Genomic DNA, 16,386 nt, shown 5'->3' with positions numbered 1-16,386 from the left:
ACAATGGTTGGAAAAAGTAGCCACCAGCTATTAATTGTAGAAAGGGTACCATAAAAATGTTACATGAGAAAGTAGACAAAGGGGATACTAAGTAACCACTCCAGCACTCAATGGAAGATAGTGTGTGCTGGGTCTACAAAGTTACAAAAAAAGTAAAGGCAATTTCACTTAACTGCTCTTGGAAACAGTAGCTTGTCCAAGAGAAGGTATTTAAACCTTTGGGAAATCTGGAGAGACTTCCCTGTGCCACTGCACTGAAGGTGCTGTGTCACAATGTAAAAAGATGATGCGTATGGAGTTTGTTAGACTCCAAAACCAAACGAAACAGAGGTCAAATCAAAGAAAAATACGAAAGAGTGGAAATAGGCCCTCACTCTCTCCAGGATAAAAATTTTAAGTCCTAAAGTCCATAAAAAAAGCTGGAGGTTTCTAAGGTAGACAGGAATTGGCACATTTCTGAGCATGCTCCCTAACGGTATCCAGTTAATATGTTGAATGCATTTTTTCGAATGACAATGTTGAAAACATTTGGTGGCCGAAATTCTTTTTTCAAATGTGTTTTTTAATGTACATGTTTTTGGGGGTTTCGTGAGTAAAAAGAAAGGGTTTTAAAAAAAAAAAACGAACAGAAAAAAAAGACATTTGAACAAAAAATGTCCGGCCAAATGTTTTGACATTAGTTCATTTGAAAAAATGTCATTCGAAATACTGTAGGTAAACCCTCCCTAACATTGCATCTTGCCCTTTCTAAAGAAAGCTCATTTTAAAACGGACTTCAATAAATCCTTATTTTACTAGACAACCTTGAGTATAAGTGTTATTTGAAAATGTGTAACAATCTCTATGTTGCACCTTTACAGCTCACAATTACCCCTCTTGAGATAAGTCTGGCTGCTCAGTCACTCTACCAATTTGTGTAGTACAGACCTATACCAGTAGTTAGATATGTATTTCCAAGAGGACAAGGCTGGTGCAGTCTCCCCCAGGGTTAATAGACACAATCTTGCCTAACAACCAGTATGGAAGAATCTACAGAGCCAAGACGCTCAGATGCGTACGGCACCACATTGTGAAACGTTTCCCACTTGTGCCCGTAGCCTGGTAAGGACCTCTGTGCAGACCGCCGGCAGCTCGTATCCTCCGAACCCTAAGGCTGCAGGAGCCAAGCCTTCAGGTTCAGCGATCCTGGTGCAGGATTGCGCCTCCTTCCCTGGTGAGCAGCTCTGCGAACACTGGCAGCTTGACCGGAGGAGACGTTGACAGGCTGAGAACGTCCGGGTACCAAATCTGCCTTTGCCACGCCGGGGGGAACGAGGATCATCCTACATCTGGCACAGGTTGAGTTGATTGATGATTCTCAGCAGGAGAGGCAACGGAGGGAACGCGTACAGGAAGAAGCATTCCCACGGGAAGGAAAACGCGTCCCCCATGCTCCTTGGCTGGTGGAACCTGCTGGCAAATTTCTGGCATTTGGAAATCGCAAACGGATCAATCTGGGGTCTGCCCCATTTGAGGAAGAGGATGTCCACTTGATCCTGTCGAAGCTTCCACTAGTGGCAAGAGCACAGCTCCCTGCTGAGGAAGTCGGCGATGGTGTTCTTAACTCCCGCCAGGTGATAAGAAAGGAGGAACATTTCTTGGGCTACGGCCCAGTGGCACAAATCCTGAGCCTCTGGAGAGCGCTGGGGATCTGGTTCCCCTCTGCTTCCTGATGTAGAACATCGTGGTGGTATCGTCTGTGAAGACCCTCACCACTTTGCCCTTGAGAGACGGCAGGAACGACTTGAGGGCCCAGAACACTGCCCGCAGCTCCAGGACATTGATGTGGAAATCCCTCTCCTCCGGCCACCAACCGCCTCTGGCGTGGAGACATCCGGTGTGGGCTCCCCAGCCTTCCAGGGAAGCGTCTGAAGACCGTCTCCTGGGACGGGGGCTCTGGAAGTCTGTGCCCCCGGCAATGTTGGAGCGGACGCACGCCCACCTATCGCTTGACGGGACTCCTCGTTGAGAACAACCTCGTCTGCGAAGCTTCCCGATACCTAGATCCAGCAAGCTTTCAAGTCGGATCAGTTAAATGCACGACATCACGACAAGCAGCAACTTGATGGTCGGCAGCGTGGCGGTCTTCAGAGTCAGCCGTTGCACCTTGCCCAGTACAGCTGCTATCCTTTCTTCCGAGGGGGCCGCCAGGCATGAGACCGTGTTGAGCCTAGCCCTCAGGAACAGCGCATTCTGCGATGGAATCATGCAGGACTTTGGATAGTTCACGGAGAACCCCAGATCCGTCAGCAGCCGGACGGTCCTCTCCATGTGTTCGGCAGCTAGTTCCTTGGACTTGGTGCAGCTGAGCCATTTATCGAGGTACGGGTACACATGTATACCTTGTAAACGCATGTGGGCCGCCACTAGCGGCAAGCACTTCGTGAACACCCCAGGCACCGACTTCAGTGCGAAGGGAAGGGCCTTGAACTGGTAATGCCTTCCTTGTAGCACGAAGAACAGGAACTTCCGATGCTTCTCATGAATGGGGACGTGGAAGTATGCGTCCTCCAGATCCAGCAATGAGAAAAAGCCTGCTTCCTCCTGTTTGCAGAGCATGTGCTGCAACGTGACCATCCTGAATTTTTGGGACTGGAGTTATTTGTTGAGGAGCCGCAGGTCTAGAATGAGCGTCCAGCCCCAGTCGTCTTCTTGGATCTTCGTAATCCGGACGACGGCTGATTTTCCTGCGACAGAAATGTTTGCATGTGAAATGTACGAACCACAAAAGGTTCGTAAATTTCCCATGCAAACACACATTCAAAACCCCTACACAACCAAACCCCCACCCACAACACCCCCAACATAAACAAACCCTACTTACCTTTTTTACACACCGAGTCCCTGCAGCGCCAGTTCCCTTTCACTTCCGTGATCGGGAACTGGCGCCGCTGGGCCCTTTTTTATTTATTTATTTTTTTAACAGGGGGCTGCAGGGGAGTCCCCTGCAACCCCCGCTCACTATACCACTTAGTATAGTGAATGGGGTGTTGCGGGGGACACCTGGTGAACCGTTGACGATTTGCCCGATTTTCCCACCAGAGACACGAAAGGATTGACGATGCTGCTGAAGAGTGCCTAGAGCACGGGTCGTCTGTGTGTCTTAATGGGCTCCAATGATTCGTCAACTGCTTTCACAAAAGGTTGTCCCCGTCGAAGGGCATGTCCAGCACCCTCTTATGAACCTCTTGACAGAAGTTGGTGGCCTTCAACCAGCCACGACGATGGAGACAGACCCTGTTCCCCATCTGTTGGAACTCTGTGTCCGCGATGTCCAGGGCCACCGTGACGGCATGGTCCAATGCCACCTCGCCCTCTTGGAGGATATCCAGCGCCTCGACCCGCTTGTCATCAGGCAGAAATTCCAGCAGCGGGGCCATCTTATACCACAGCTCCCCGTCATATCTGGCCAGGATCCCAAGCTCATTTGCTGACTGTCGTCCCCGCCGAGTATATCACTTTCCTACTGTGGCATCCAACTTCTTTCCCTCGCTGTCCGGGTGAACGGAGGCACAAGATGAGGGGTTGGAAGACTTCTTCCTCGCAGCCACCAAGACCACAGAGTCCGGGGAGGGCTGCGACTGTAAGCAGTTGGGTGCAGACTCCAGCACCCAGTACTTCTTCTCTAGGTTATCTCTTCACCGGGACAGTTGCTGGGTTTCTCATTGGTGCCAGGTCTCATCCCAAACGTCGTCCAGGAGAGGCACCGGCAGAATGGTCTTCCACTTGGCCTCCCGTCGTTGATAAAGGAAACCTTCCTTCTTGGTCTCTTCTGGTGTCAGCTGGAAGAGCTCAGACGCGGGGGTGAGCATGGTGTGGAACGACAACTTCATCCGGGGGAGAAGCCCTCGGCGGCAGAGAGAAGCCACCGTCCCCCGCATCTGTCGTCTCTGTATCCCTAGGGGGCGGGAGGTATGTGCTGCGGTTGATGAGGTGGCATAGAATGCCACTTTCTCTTCTTCACCGGCAGCGGGCCCGGTGCCGTCGGCATCCTCTTCTGGATCTTCAACACCAGTGTGTGGAGAGTTGAAATGATGTCTAGCGATACGTCCCTCGGAGGTGTTGGGGAGGTGTGGTAGGTTTTCTGGGTCCAACACCCGTCCTCCTCGTCTGAAGAAGAAATATCCGCGCCCTGGAGCATGGTTGAAGCCCCCACTCCCTCCCACCCTTTTTGCATCCCGAGGGGTAGGTCTCGGGCTTAAGGATGGCATCCTTTTCTTCTGCGTTTTCTCCACCGGATTGGCTGAGGCCTCCTGCATCGGGGGGAGGGCCACTCTGGGAGCTGTCGGGGCCCCCTGGACCGGGACAACACTTTTCGCCTTCGAGAGGGTGGCCGCCACCAGCTCAATTGTCAAGGATGACTTTGCAAGAACCACCTGGACCTTCAGAGGCAGGTCGGACACCTTTCCCTGCACCTTGGTATTCTGCGGCTTCTCCCGCAGCTTCCCTGGGTTAGCTGATTTTCTCTGCGAGGAGAATGTGGAGACAGGCGGTGAAGAGGAGCGCACACTGCCTGTTGCAGGGTCGGCTTTCGCAGCGACCTCAACAGAAACTGACTTGCAGTGCTTGGCATTGTCTTGGACCCCCCACGGATGGAGCACCCCCAAAGGACTTAGAAGCCCGCTCCTCGGACCGGCCGGTCCTGGGTGAGGCATGCCCCTGCTTGCCGCACGGGGTAGAGGCCTTGGCATTGAGCCACGCCGCCAACCTACTGTGACGATCCTGGACGGTGTGCTTGGAGAAACCAAGGCAGATTTCACAATCCGCTTCCCTGTAGTCCGGACGGAGACAGCAGAGGCACTGGGATGGTTTGTCAGCAGCTGGAACAGAGCTTTAAGAGGGATCCTCCCTCCTTCTCCTTCTACATGGGCCGGCGTGCAGTGTAGGCCAGATAGCCTTCTGGAATCTTCGATGAACTCTTGACGATTCTTGCCCTTGAGGGTGTTGAAAGACGCTGATAAAATGGATCCCCGCTTGCCGGACAAAGGAAGAAAGAGCAAACAGCCAAGCAGAGAGGGGCAGGGGGAGCAAACAGCCAAGCAGAGAGGGGCGGGGGGGGGGGAGCAAACAGCCAAGCAGAGAGGGGTGGGGGGGGAGCAAACAGCCAAGCAGAGAGGGGCGGGGGGGGGGGCAAACAGCCAAGCAGAGAGGGGCGGGGGGGAGCAACAGCCAAGCAGAGAGGGGCGGAGGGGAGCAACAGCCAAGCAGAGAGGGGCGGAGGGGAGCAACAGCCAAGCAGAGAGGGGTGGGGGGAGCAACAGCCAAGCAGAGAGGGGCGGGGGGAGCAACAGCCAAGCAGAGAGGGGCGGGGGGAGCAACAGCCAAGCAAAGAGGGGGGGCAACAGTCGAAAAGAGAAGTTAAGAGAAGCCGAGCGGAGAGGGGGAAAAGCAGTCGAGCGGGGAGTCAACAAGCAGAAAGAAAAAAGTAGAGTACAAGAGGGTGAAGGAGAATAGTAGTAGACAGCAGAACATCTGAGGGAAAGAGGAAGGGAGAGGGAGAGATGAAAGGAGAGTGGGAGCAAGAGAAAACAGGACAAGGAGTACAAGAGCATGAGAGCAGAGACCAGGGTGATTGAAGGTCACCAATGCTGGTTATTTATTAGGCATTTGTAAGGCGCTTATACATCAAGTCAATTGGGTTTCAAAGTGCCAACAGAGCAAAGGGAGGGGAACAAGGGAACGAGCAGGACCATGGTAAATGTGAAATACAGAAAAGAAAACTGCAGTCCTACTGTCATGATGCCCGCTCCCGGGGAGCCGGTTCAAGCCCGGCGTCCCCGAAGGCGGACATTCAGTCCCCAAGGAAGGACCCAGAAACCCCATATAGGGGCCCTTTGGACAGTGTCCTGGCGCCTACGGCGCCAGGCTCATTATGGGAATGCTTGGGTGCACTTACCTGATGCAGACCATGCTGCAGGATCCCGGCCTCCTTGAGGCCTGAAAGGAACTACTTTACCTGTGGGATTAATTTACCATCCGGGCGTGGTCAGGGAAGGATACATACCTGGAACTTCTTCCAAGGCTATTTAAACCCCACCCGAACAGCCACACGTGCTTCGCGTTATTCTGCATCTAGCAGCTGGACGTTAGCTGTGTCTGCTCCTGCATCCTGACTTCTGCCACGCTTGCCAGCATCCTGGATCACCTGCAAAGGAAGAGAAGAAGAGAAGCGACGAGGATGAAGCTGGCTGTGCTGGGGGGACAGCACCAAAGGGAGACACCCACCGCCCCCCTAAGAGAAGTGATCCTTTCTCAGGTAAGAGCGCTGGATGGCTGTGAGGCACTGCAAGTGCAGTGAGGGCAATTGAGGCCCAGACGGAGGTGCTACAGAGGCAGAGGGGGCAATAAAGGCCCAGACAGAGGCGCTACGAAGGCACTGGAATAACAGAGCAGCTATGGATGTAAAGGTGCTGCATGAGACAGTGGAGAGGTTCTGCCAGGGCAGTGAGGCGCTACAATGGGCAATGAGATGTTGCAGAGGCAGTGAGGCGCTGCATGAAGAGGTGCTGCGAGGGCAGTTAGGCGCTTCAACAGGCAGTGAAGAGGCGCTGCAGAGACAGTGAAGCGCTGCTATGGGCAGTGAGATGCTACAGAGGCAGTGAGGCGCTGCATGAAGAAGTGCTGCAAGGGCAGTGAGGTGCTGCAACAGGCAGTGAAGACGCGCTGCAGGGGCAGTGAGGTGCTGCGTGAGGCAGTGAAGAGGTGCTGCATGAGGCAGTGAAGAGATTCTGCAAGGGCAGTGAGGCACTGCAAGATGCAGTTAAGAGGTGCTGCAGAGACAGCAAGGCGCTGTATCGCACAGTGAGGCGCTGCAGATGTGAATAGGAGCTTTGGTCGTTTTGCTGAAGTGAAGAGGTGCTTTAGTAGTGGCAAGTTAGCCCCTATGTAAAGGTGCTGCGAGGGCAGTGATGCCCAGCAAGAGGCAGTCAAGAGGCACTGCAAGAGGCAGTGAGTGGTCGCTGCAGAGGCTGTGAAGTGCTGTATGGTGCAGTGAAGAGGTGAGGCGCTTCGAGGGCAGTGAAGTGCTGCACGGGGCAGTGAAGAGGCACTGCATAGGGAGTGAAGAGGCACTTCAGTGACAAGGGTGTGCCGCAAAGGGCAGTGGGGACAAGAAGTTCTAGTGTTGAAAGGTACAACGGTCTGCTGTAAAGTGCAGTGGGCTCTGTGAGACTTATGGTTATTAGAAGGAGCTGTGAGGTTCATTGGAGCAGCAAGGTTCATTCATTCAGTGGCATGGTGAAGTTCAAGGTGGCAGTCTCTCAAAGCATTTAAGAGAATTGAGACTGTACAAACATTCAGAAGAGCTGGAAGTTGTTAATGGATCTAGGAGGAGCCTGAGGCCCATGGACTGTGCAAACATCTGTTGCGCCAAGGCTACAAGCTATTGGTCATAGTGAAGGCAGCTGAGATCACTGACAAAGTTATGCGATGTCAGCGCTTACCTTTGACTGGAACCGAAGGTTTCTGCGGTTGGCTTGAGTGGAGTCCTGGAGTTCGGCATGAGTGCTGCAGCGGGAGGCCTGACTCATTTATGAAGTTTGATGGGGATGGGAGCTCTGTGTTCCTCCGTTACTCTCTATGCAATGGTGAAGGAGGAGAGAATGCAGAGGTGCTGGCGATTTCTCTGCTGTAGTGTAGAGGTCACTACAGTGAGCGTTCGTTTTCATGGAACGTGGGAGGAGCAAATGGCTAAATTGAGCTAGAACAAGGTGATATATGGCAATGCATATGTAAACAAGTTACTTGTGATGTAGCAGGAGTATGGAGTGGTGCTGTGCATGGATCTTTAAGAAGAAGGAAAAGTCCTTACCTGCTAAATCCGCATCCCGGAGACATCTCGCCGACAATCCTGAAAAGGAAGACTTTAATTTAAAAGCTCATCGCGTCGATCGCTGCAGCGCCGCATTCCACTCACCTTTACAGGGCACCTCCATGTTCAGCAGCGATCATCCGGATTCGCAGTCACGCCCCAGCGCCTAGGTAGAAAAAGTCCAGAACAAAAGGTGAGAGAGAGAAGGGAATAAGGAAAGCTAAATCTCCATGTTAAGACTTAACTGTTGATTCATTCCCTCTTCATTTCGGGTCCGCGCCGCATCCTGGCATTTCCGGACCCTGGCCCCTATGGGGAAAAAGAGACATCAGCATTAATGAGCGAATGAAAAGACATTACCAAAAAACGCTCATTAAAGACTTACCTGATTTCTACAAGGAATTCACCTCTCATCTCGGGTCCGTGCCTGTTCCCCGGCATTCCGTACCCCGGCCCCTATGGGGAAAAAGACACTAGCATTAGTACATTAATGCATGGACACAAGGGGAACCTCTTATCAAAAAAAAACTTACCTGGAAACCAAGCAAGTTTGGTTCTCACCAATCTGAAAATCCAGTGAAGTAACTGGATAAAAACGCGCCCCTGCATCAGAAGCAGGATGGAGAGCTCGTCCTTCCAGACCCTAAGGTGAGACGCTACGAGAAATCACAGAAGGGTTTCAAGGAGGGTGAGAGGGGAAAGTGGGAGGCAGATTGCATTATCCCGCAGACAGTTAATCCCCTATTTTCGCCTACAGAAGGATACTTCTGCGAGCCAGACAAGCCAGATTTGGGAGCCCGGTCCAGTCCGTCTTCAGAACCCTGCGCATCACCTTAGAAGAGGTCACAGCAGCGCGAACCAGGCAAGCGCCTCCGTGGGATTCAGGTGAGCGTAACACCTACTAGGCCGTGTGAACATTTGGATCGTGCAAGTGCAGAGAGAGTAGGAGGTTAAGTGCTGGGGGTCCACAGAGGGGTGAAGTGCTAGGGAGACCATAGCAAAGAAACCGTGCAGAAGTCAGTTGCGAGGCAGGCCAGTAAGTATGAGGCAGGCCAGTAAGTGCCAGGCAGTGATCACAAGAAGGAAGGGGGGGGTCACCAGCCCATACAGTGAGTGCAGGCCTGTGTGGCATGAGGCAGCACAGGTCAAGAGTTGCCCGAAGGCAAGTGCAGTGTTAGGGCAGATAGTGCATGATGATTGGATAGAAGGCCAGAACCCAGCAGGACACATAAGGGCCCAGGGCACCAATCACAGCTACTAAGGGGGGTTTTAGCGAGGGAGGGAGAGATGGAAGGAGTAAAAGAAGAGGAAGGTCTTGAGGTGTTTGCAGAATTTGAGGTGATCCTGCTTAAGACAAACAGGGAGGGGGGAAGGCTGTTCCAGAGGAGGGTGCCCACTGAGAAAAGGGAACGGCCGCCTGCTCTTGGTTTAGAGAAGTGCTTGACAAGCAGAGAGTTGGAGCCAGAGCATCAGAGGGATCTGGAAGGCTAGTATTTGGTGAGAGCAAGTTGCAGATAGCACAGTCCCCGGCCCCAGACCGCCTTATGGATGATGCAGAGGGATTTGAACTTGATCCTTGCAGCAACCGGGAGCCAGTGGAGAGATTTTGAGGGCTGGAGAGATACGGTCCCTGGGCTTAAGCCATATTATGGATTAGTTGGAAGGGGGCGAATAGAGAAAGAGGGTAGACTGAGGAAGAGGCTGTTGCAGTAGTCCAGCCTGGAGAGTACCAGAGCTCTGGAGACATTGAGCTTCTCGGGGAAAGTGAGGAAGCCTATGAGGAGGTAGAGTTGGAAGGAGAGAGAGGAGTCGAAGATAACTCCCAGGTTTCTGGTCTCATAGGAAGGCGGGCTGGGAGGGGCCCATCGAGGCTCGCCAGAGTGAAGGGAGAAAAGGGGGAACAGGAGTCCCAATAGGAAGAATCGCAGTCTCACTGGCATTGAGACAGAGGTCATTGGAGGTACACCAAGACTGGATAGTAGACGGGAATGGTAGAGTAGGTAAGAAGGGATGCAGAGGGTAGTCTAACTAACAGTTGGGGGTCGTCTGCATACCACTGGAAGGGAGGAGAAAAAGTGGACAGAAGGTGAGCAAAGGGGGGGGGGGGCGAGATCGATGTTAAAGAACCAGGGTGAGAGGATAGAGCCCTGAGGAACGCAACAGGTGGCGATAGAGGTAGGCGAGGAGAAAGAACCCAGGATAACCTGGGGATGGACAGTCAGTGAAGAAAGAGGTCAGCCAGTCCAGTGTTCGCTCCGAGATACCAAGGGTATCTTGGAACTGTTTTATGAGGATTGAGTGGTTAACTGTGTCAAAAGCGGAGGAGAGAACGAGTAGAATGAGAACAGCAGGTGAGCTGGAATCAATAGAGGCAAGCAGTTCTTCACTTGCGTTTTGGAGCTGCTAGGAGAGCATTGTACCAGGTGTTACGCTTGGAGGCAGGTTTCAGGCGGATCCTCATGACAGGGGCAAGAATATCGAGAGTGAGAGTGATAGCTGACAGCGAGGGATAGATTCTTGAGAGCAAAGTCAACAGTTGAGTCTGGAGTTGGAGGAGGGGTGGGGGGTGTTTGAAGCAAAACCAGCAACCATAGGGAATATGATCTATACGTTAAAAGCTTTTAGGACCCATCAGTATACAGCCACCTCACAGATAAGGGTTACTGATCTCTAATAACCACCCTGGGGTTTAGGGAACCCTGGGTTAGAGAGGGAAATCCCCACTGGAGATGAGAGAGAGGTGGCCTTTTGTGAGCTACTTCACAACCCTAATAAAAACACTAAAACCATCTTTGAGAGTTGGTGTGTTCTTGAGGCCATCTGTGGCAGGGTGTAATGAGACCTATTATAAGTCCATCCCCATTCTGACACTTGGTGGCCCTTATGAACATGATTTAGCAGTGTTGACCCACTCACTTTAGGTACTATAGTGAGCATTCAGTCTACATGCACAATACTAATTTCTCTATGCACTCAAATTTGTAAGGATTACTGTGACTGTTCCTTCACTGGCATTGTAGATTCTGAACAGGACTCAATGTGGTTTTTATTGTATGTAGGGACCCCTGCTTCTCTGCACCTCTTGGCATTATAATGTACTGAGTTTACCACCAGGTATAGGGAAGGGTCTGTGTAGGTCCTTTAATCTTTTTTATATACCCACTTGCTCTTTTGGATTACACCTCAAGTACCATTTTGTGTATTTTTATGTGCAACCCTATAATAAAACGAATACATTTGTTTCTGTGCATTACATAGGTACCCATACGGGTGTGTGTCCTATGTTTTTGTTGAAACCCTGTCCCTCCACAAGGAGATGTGTTTTCTCACCCCTCACCAAAGTGATGTGAAAAAGCCTCTCGAATAGATGGGTGTTAAGTCAGAATTCCAATATGAACGGTTTGTCCTTGTGTTTTTTGGATCTTAGATTTTAATTTTGGTGACCTGGCTCTTCAACACCATAGACTAAAAACTGAAAACCGAAACAGGAAAAAGGATGACTAAACTGGAAAGGACACGGACAACCCTTAACCGATAGGGAAGCCTTCCACGGCACCTGGACGGGTGACACCGGATAGACTGGAACACAGGCGACACAGAGTCAACTACCCCAACCAACCCCATTAACACTTTCGTCCGACCCTTAGTTACCGCCAGGTACCACAGTGTTGTGGAATTGTTGAGATATTGGCAATCACTACACTACCTGAGATGTTGACATTGGCAGGTGCGCTGCCACAGGAGTATGAAGGGAGGACAGGGGGGGCTATGAGAGAGCATGATAGAGGTGGGGGCCAGAGGAGTAAGGAACCTTGTATGCCAGACGGACCCAGATCAGGACAGAGGCGCATCATGGGAGACTACGCAAGCCGAGCACCTCAATTCAGGATAGAGATGCAAACTAACCAACCCCACTAACAATTTCCCTTTCTGCATACACCTCTCAAACTCCAAACCAAACACAACCAAAACCTACAGCACAACAAACCACACAAACTTCACTACATCGCAACAACAAAACAAAAACACACAGACTCGCACAACAGTACACGACGACTACCAGCCGCAAACACCCCAAACCCAGCCAATGGACCCACCAGGCTGAGGCCGCCAACAGCACATCACTGCTCTCTTGCACTTTTCCTGCTTCCTCCCACTAACTCAACCCCCCCCCCTCTTTCAGAGCCGCCAGAGCACCAGGTGACCACTCCGGTGGTGATAATGCGTGGTACAAATGTCCTTTAATATTAACCAGAGGGACTTCTGCTGAAGCCCCTCTGGCATTATGACCATTTATACCTTACTTCAATATTTATCTGTCTTTATACAAACAGGACCCCCACCCCCAAAAAAACCTGCACAGATTCCCAGTGAGGTCAGTCATACAATGCACGCTAATCATTTTGCAAACAGAAAGCTTGTGCATTGGAAAACATTTGAGTGATATCCCATTTGAAAGTGTTGAAAATTCTGCCATACGTGTCCCAGGTCACCAGTAGTCACAGGATTAGTCTTTTTTTTTTCAAAGAAAGAATGCAGTTGTATTAGATGTGCGAGAACCCCAACTTTTTCATTTGGATAATTGTGAAAAAATACTAGCTGCAGCTTGATTATTAAATAAAATAAACAATACATGTAGATAAATACAGAAAGAAATAACTAAAAATAAATATGGATAAAGACAAACAGTGCCTAAACAAATACCATTAAACCAGGAGCATTAATTATAAGACACCCTCTTCTCACCATCAGCAGTCATTTTCAATTATGTTTTTTTTCACCACAGAAAATGTATACCTACATTACAGTGCATGTATTCTGGACCTTTGTATTGCCCATGCTATCAGGACAAATGTCTTATGACCACTTACTGTACATGGGAATATAGGGCAGGGCTATAAATTGCATCAAGTGTGTATTTAGATTCAAATTCCAATTGTGGTGGGCAGATAAGGAGCTATAAATAAATGATGATACACTTATATTGAATTGTTGAATTTATTTTGTTGGCTTGTGCACATTAATTTTTAACCAAATAATTGGAGTTAATCACTGCCATGAATGGTCATGCAATTAAGATGGGTATCAATTTTTCAAAAGGGTAACAATTGTGCGGTTATAGATTTGTCAAGGCAAGCATATTCCCTTTCACCTCTACAAAATTTGAGATAGGAGCCGGGTATTGTATGCTAATCATTCTTTAAAGCATTTGGCTTTGGTTTGGAATGGTTTCCGAACCTCTGTCAATCTACATTAAATTGTAATAATGCTGTTGGCCCTAGGTTCCAAATAATGTGGAGAATTTTTATAGGCCTTAGGGATAAGCATATTTTTCCTCGCTTGTAAAACTGTTGCTTTCTGTTTTTCTCTCATCCCCTTACTATATGTGTTAGGTGCTGACCAACAGGTCCAGGGCCTTCCACATATACCAGGGATGGGTTCTGTCTTTAGCACACTCTACAGAATTGTGCAGGCCCATGCAGGCTTACCCGTTTATTGGGTTGTCTAGTTCCCTTAGTCTTCCCTGTCACCCAGTTATTTTATGTTGTGTGCCTACCTTAGTGGGCCTACATATGGCCAGTGGCTTTGGAGAGTCCCTTGTAGACATTACTGTTTTTATAATATACTGCGATCCTTTTTTCATATTGTGTATCATTCCCCAAATACTTCTTTTTACCTGCTAGAAGTATATTTTCTTCAGTATAGTATTTTCTGGATGTGTGTCGACAAATTGTACCTTGGCATCAGCCTACTACCCCCACCTTAGAATTACGTCTTGTCCCGCTATCCACGTTACTTACCTCGAGAGTTTTGGCTACCCTTTCTGGTCAGGTGTGCGAGCCTCCTATTAGGGTTAGTGGTTTTAGCATCCTCAGAGGGGGGTACAAAAAACTCCCTAACCTTTGCTTTTTTGTATTTAAAAATATTCATAAACCTGGGTGTTTGGACTTATGAGGGACTGGAGAGAGAACTGCAGATACAATTTGATGGACAAAAATATATATTTAGAAATAACAAAAAGGGTTTGTGCATCCTTTATACAACAATAGAGGTTAATCATCAAAAGAATGGATGCAACTTGGCCCCACCAATTGTAGGTTCAGTGCAACCTTCAATGATACTCATCAAGAACCTCTGCTCCCACTGGAGGAGCAGCATAATGTTCTTGTCGCTAGGTGAGGCTGTTGGATAATTCCACACATCAGAGGGATCTGTAAACAGGAATGTGACTGGTGTACAACCATATTTACCAATACCAATCTATCAATACGCCTAAAAGAACTCTGAAGGTGTTGTGCCGTGATAAGTTTAACCCATATCAAAAGGTATAAAGTAGCTGACTCATGATTCCATGATGCCAAACATCTATTGACCCTCAAAAGCCTCAATCAAGAAACATACACATCGGGGAGCTTTTGCATTAATAGATCAAGAGTCACATGTCTTAGAAACAGGTGTGTTCGTCATTGACACCTTTGAAGGAGAACCTTGAAATTCTGTTACATCCAATTTTGTACATATAAGGGAGAAAAACATACACTTGTACAAATGCAAGAAGTTAAGGAAATGCAATCAAAAATCAAGTCAATTAAAACAGTAGCTACTTTGTGTGACTTACAATTTGGCCAAAGGTTGCATCAGGCTAAGCAAATAAGCTGAGGCATTTAGAACATGAAGCCTTACTCACGGCCCAGACACTCATCAGCCAGTTGACATTCAATGGAAAGAAATAAGCGGCTATAGCTCTGTACTCACAATCTCATCCTCCAAGTCACGGTTAAACTGGTGTCCTTCTTTGGAGGCCAAAAGCTGCCGACGCCTCTCATCAAGAGGCCCCCGTAAATTGTCAAACTTGTCCTCCACCCTCCGGTGCTTGGAGTCAACTTCAACTGAGTTGGCATCCTCCTGACTGAGGGCCAGGGCCTGCGTCTTGATCGCCTCCACCTCCTTCTCCCGGATGTCCATTTGGTTCTCCAACATCTGTGGATAAGAAAGGTAGTGTTTTGAGGTCGGCACATGAGAACAAAGGCAACCAACTTGGTCTATACAGTGGCAGCTTTATCCCCCTTCGGCCCAGCTTTAGTACTGTGGGCCTGTGACTACCTCTTCATACAATCTGCTTTTCTGTTCCGACCAAGAAGCACCAACTTTCTCGCTTATGTGCCCAAAACATCAGCAGCTAGACCGGAACAAGAAAGCTGTAATCAGATTTTGGGTTCTCCTCTCAAGAAACACATTTCCATTTATCACTGCCAAAGAGCTGGAGCACTTATCTGGCCTACACAACAGCACCACAGTTCTCCCATCTGACTTTTCCATCCCACTACAGTTCTTTTTCTAGGGCCATAGGCAGCAAGGCTACCAAAAACAGTACCAGGCCGCTATACGAGACCAATTTACATTACATTCCCAACCTAGATTAACCCAGCATACTAAATTAAAATAGATCATAGCTTCGCATTCTGAAAATTCCACTTTTAAGTATCCAACTAATGCGTAATTGATCTCTATAACATGAATCTTCTTCGTTCTTCTGTTTGGAGATACAAAAAATAGTTTCCTGCCTCATGTCAAACCCTTTTTGGTCTCCACAAACTACAATCCTGCCACCTCATTGCTTCCATAAACTGGTGTGACCCCAAACAATATGTACGATTGCTGTTTCCAGATTATGGGAATCTGATAGAGCAGACTATCCATTGATATCTCAAATATGCTCTATTGTGTATAACTCGCTCATTGCAACCTCATTCATATTGTGCTCTCCTGGGGTGAAGTTACACAATGCTAGGAAATATTGTTAGTTATTAAATCTTTCTCTTCTCTTTCAATGCGACCACCGATATATCAGCTAACTTAATTTTTGTCAGTGGTTTTTTTATGTTTTACTTCACTCGCTTAACTGGTTTAGGGCGCACTGGTGAGTTAAGGGTACCAGTACAGGGGGGGCCTAGTTCACCATTAAGGTCTATGGTATGGCACTACTTACTCATATGGATAATATCACAGCGGCACATGGTTTCCCCTTCTTTTTACTTGATGGGAATTTTTACCATGTTCAATGCAGCCTTGAGTGGCAGCAAAGGTACATAAGGTTCATAACTTAATTGCACTGCCCTGCACCCCCTTTTTGTCTACATAGTAGCCATTTTATTATTTCAGTAGGCAAAATAGCTAACCTCTGTTAAATCTGAGTCTTTTTGGCTAACTGTCTTTGTTGATCATGGTATGGCGTTTCCCAAACACAAGTTTTTTCGATGGGATTTTTACTGACAAAATTCCATCAAAAAACTCAAATAAAACGTTTTTTTTTGATGGATTTTTTTGGGTTCATTTGAACTGGGTAAGGGGATGCAGACACGTTAAATACACATTTAAATCCCAACTGATGTCATGACTGTACTTGGGCTGGCTTTCCATGCCTTGACAGCCACCAAGAGTTTGAATGTTGCAGGTCCCTTAATAGGTGGGCTGGGCTACATCCAGCAAATGTTGCTCTGAATCAGGAGGGGCTCTTCAGCTATTACTTTAGTCGA

At 48.8% G+C, this 16,386-nt stretch overlaps 1 protein-coding gene across 3 annotated transcripts in view; it reads right to left on the bottom strand.

The window, feature by feature from the left end:
- SPTBN2 (spectrin beta, non-erythrocytic 2) overlaps positions 1–16,386 on the bottom strand; it is a 1,293,574-nt gene that overhangs the window by 562,260 nt on the left and 714,928 nt on the right. For all 3 annotated transcript variants that reach the window (XM_069644771.1, XM_069644772.1, XM_069644773.1), the window contains one exon: positions 14,606–14,830. In XM_069644771.1, the coding sequence (XP_069500872.1) occupies positions 14,606–14,830 (225 nt within the window). The remainder of the gene's footprint in view (positions 1–14,605; positions 14,831–16,386) is intronic.

Source organism: Ambystoma mexicanum, chromosome 2p (genome assembly GCF_040938575.1).
Source record: "Ambystoma mexicanum isolate Mex_15411 chromosome 2p, UKY_AmexF1_1, whole genome shotgun sequence".
NCBI classification, from domain to species: Eukaryota; Metazoa; Chordata; class Amphibia; order Caudata; family Ambystomatidae; genus Ambystoma; species Ambystoma mexicanum.
Note: the sequence above shows the minus strand (reverse complement) of the source record. Positions and strands in the feature narration are given on the sequence as shown.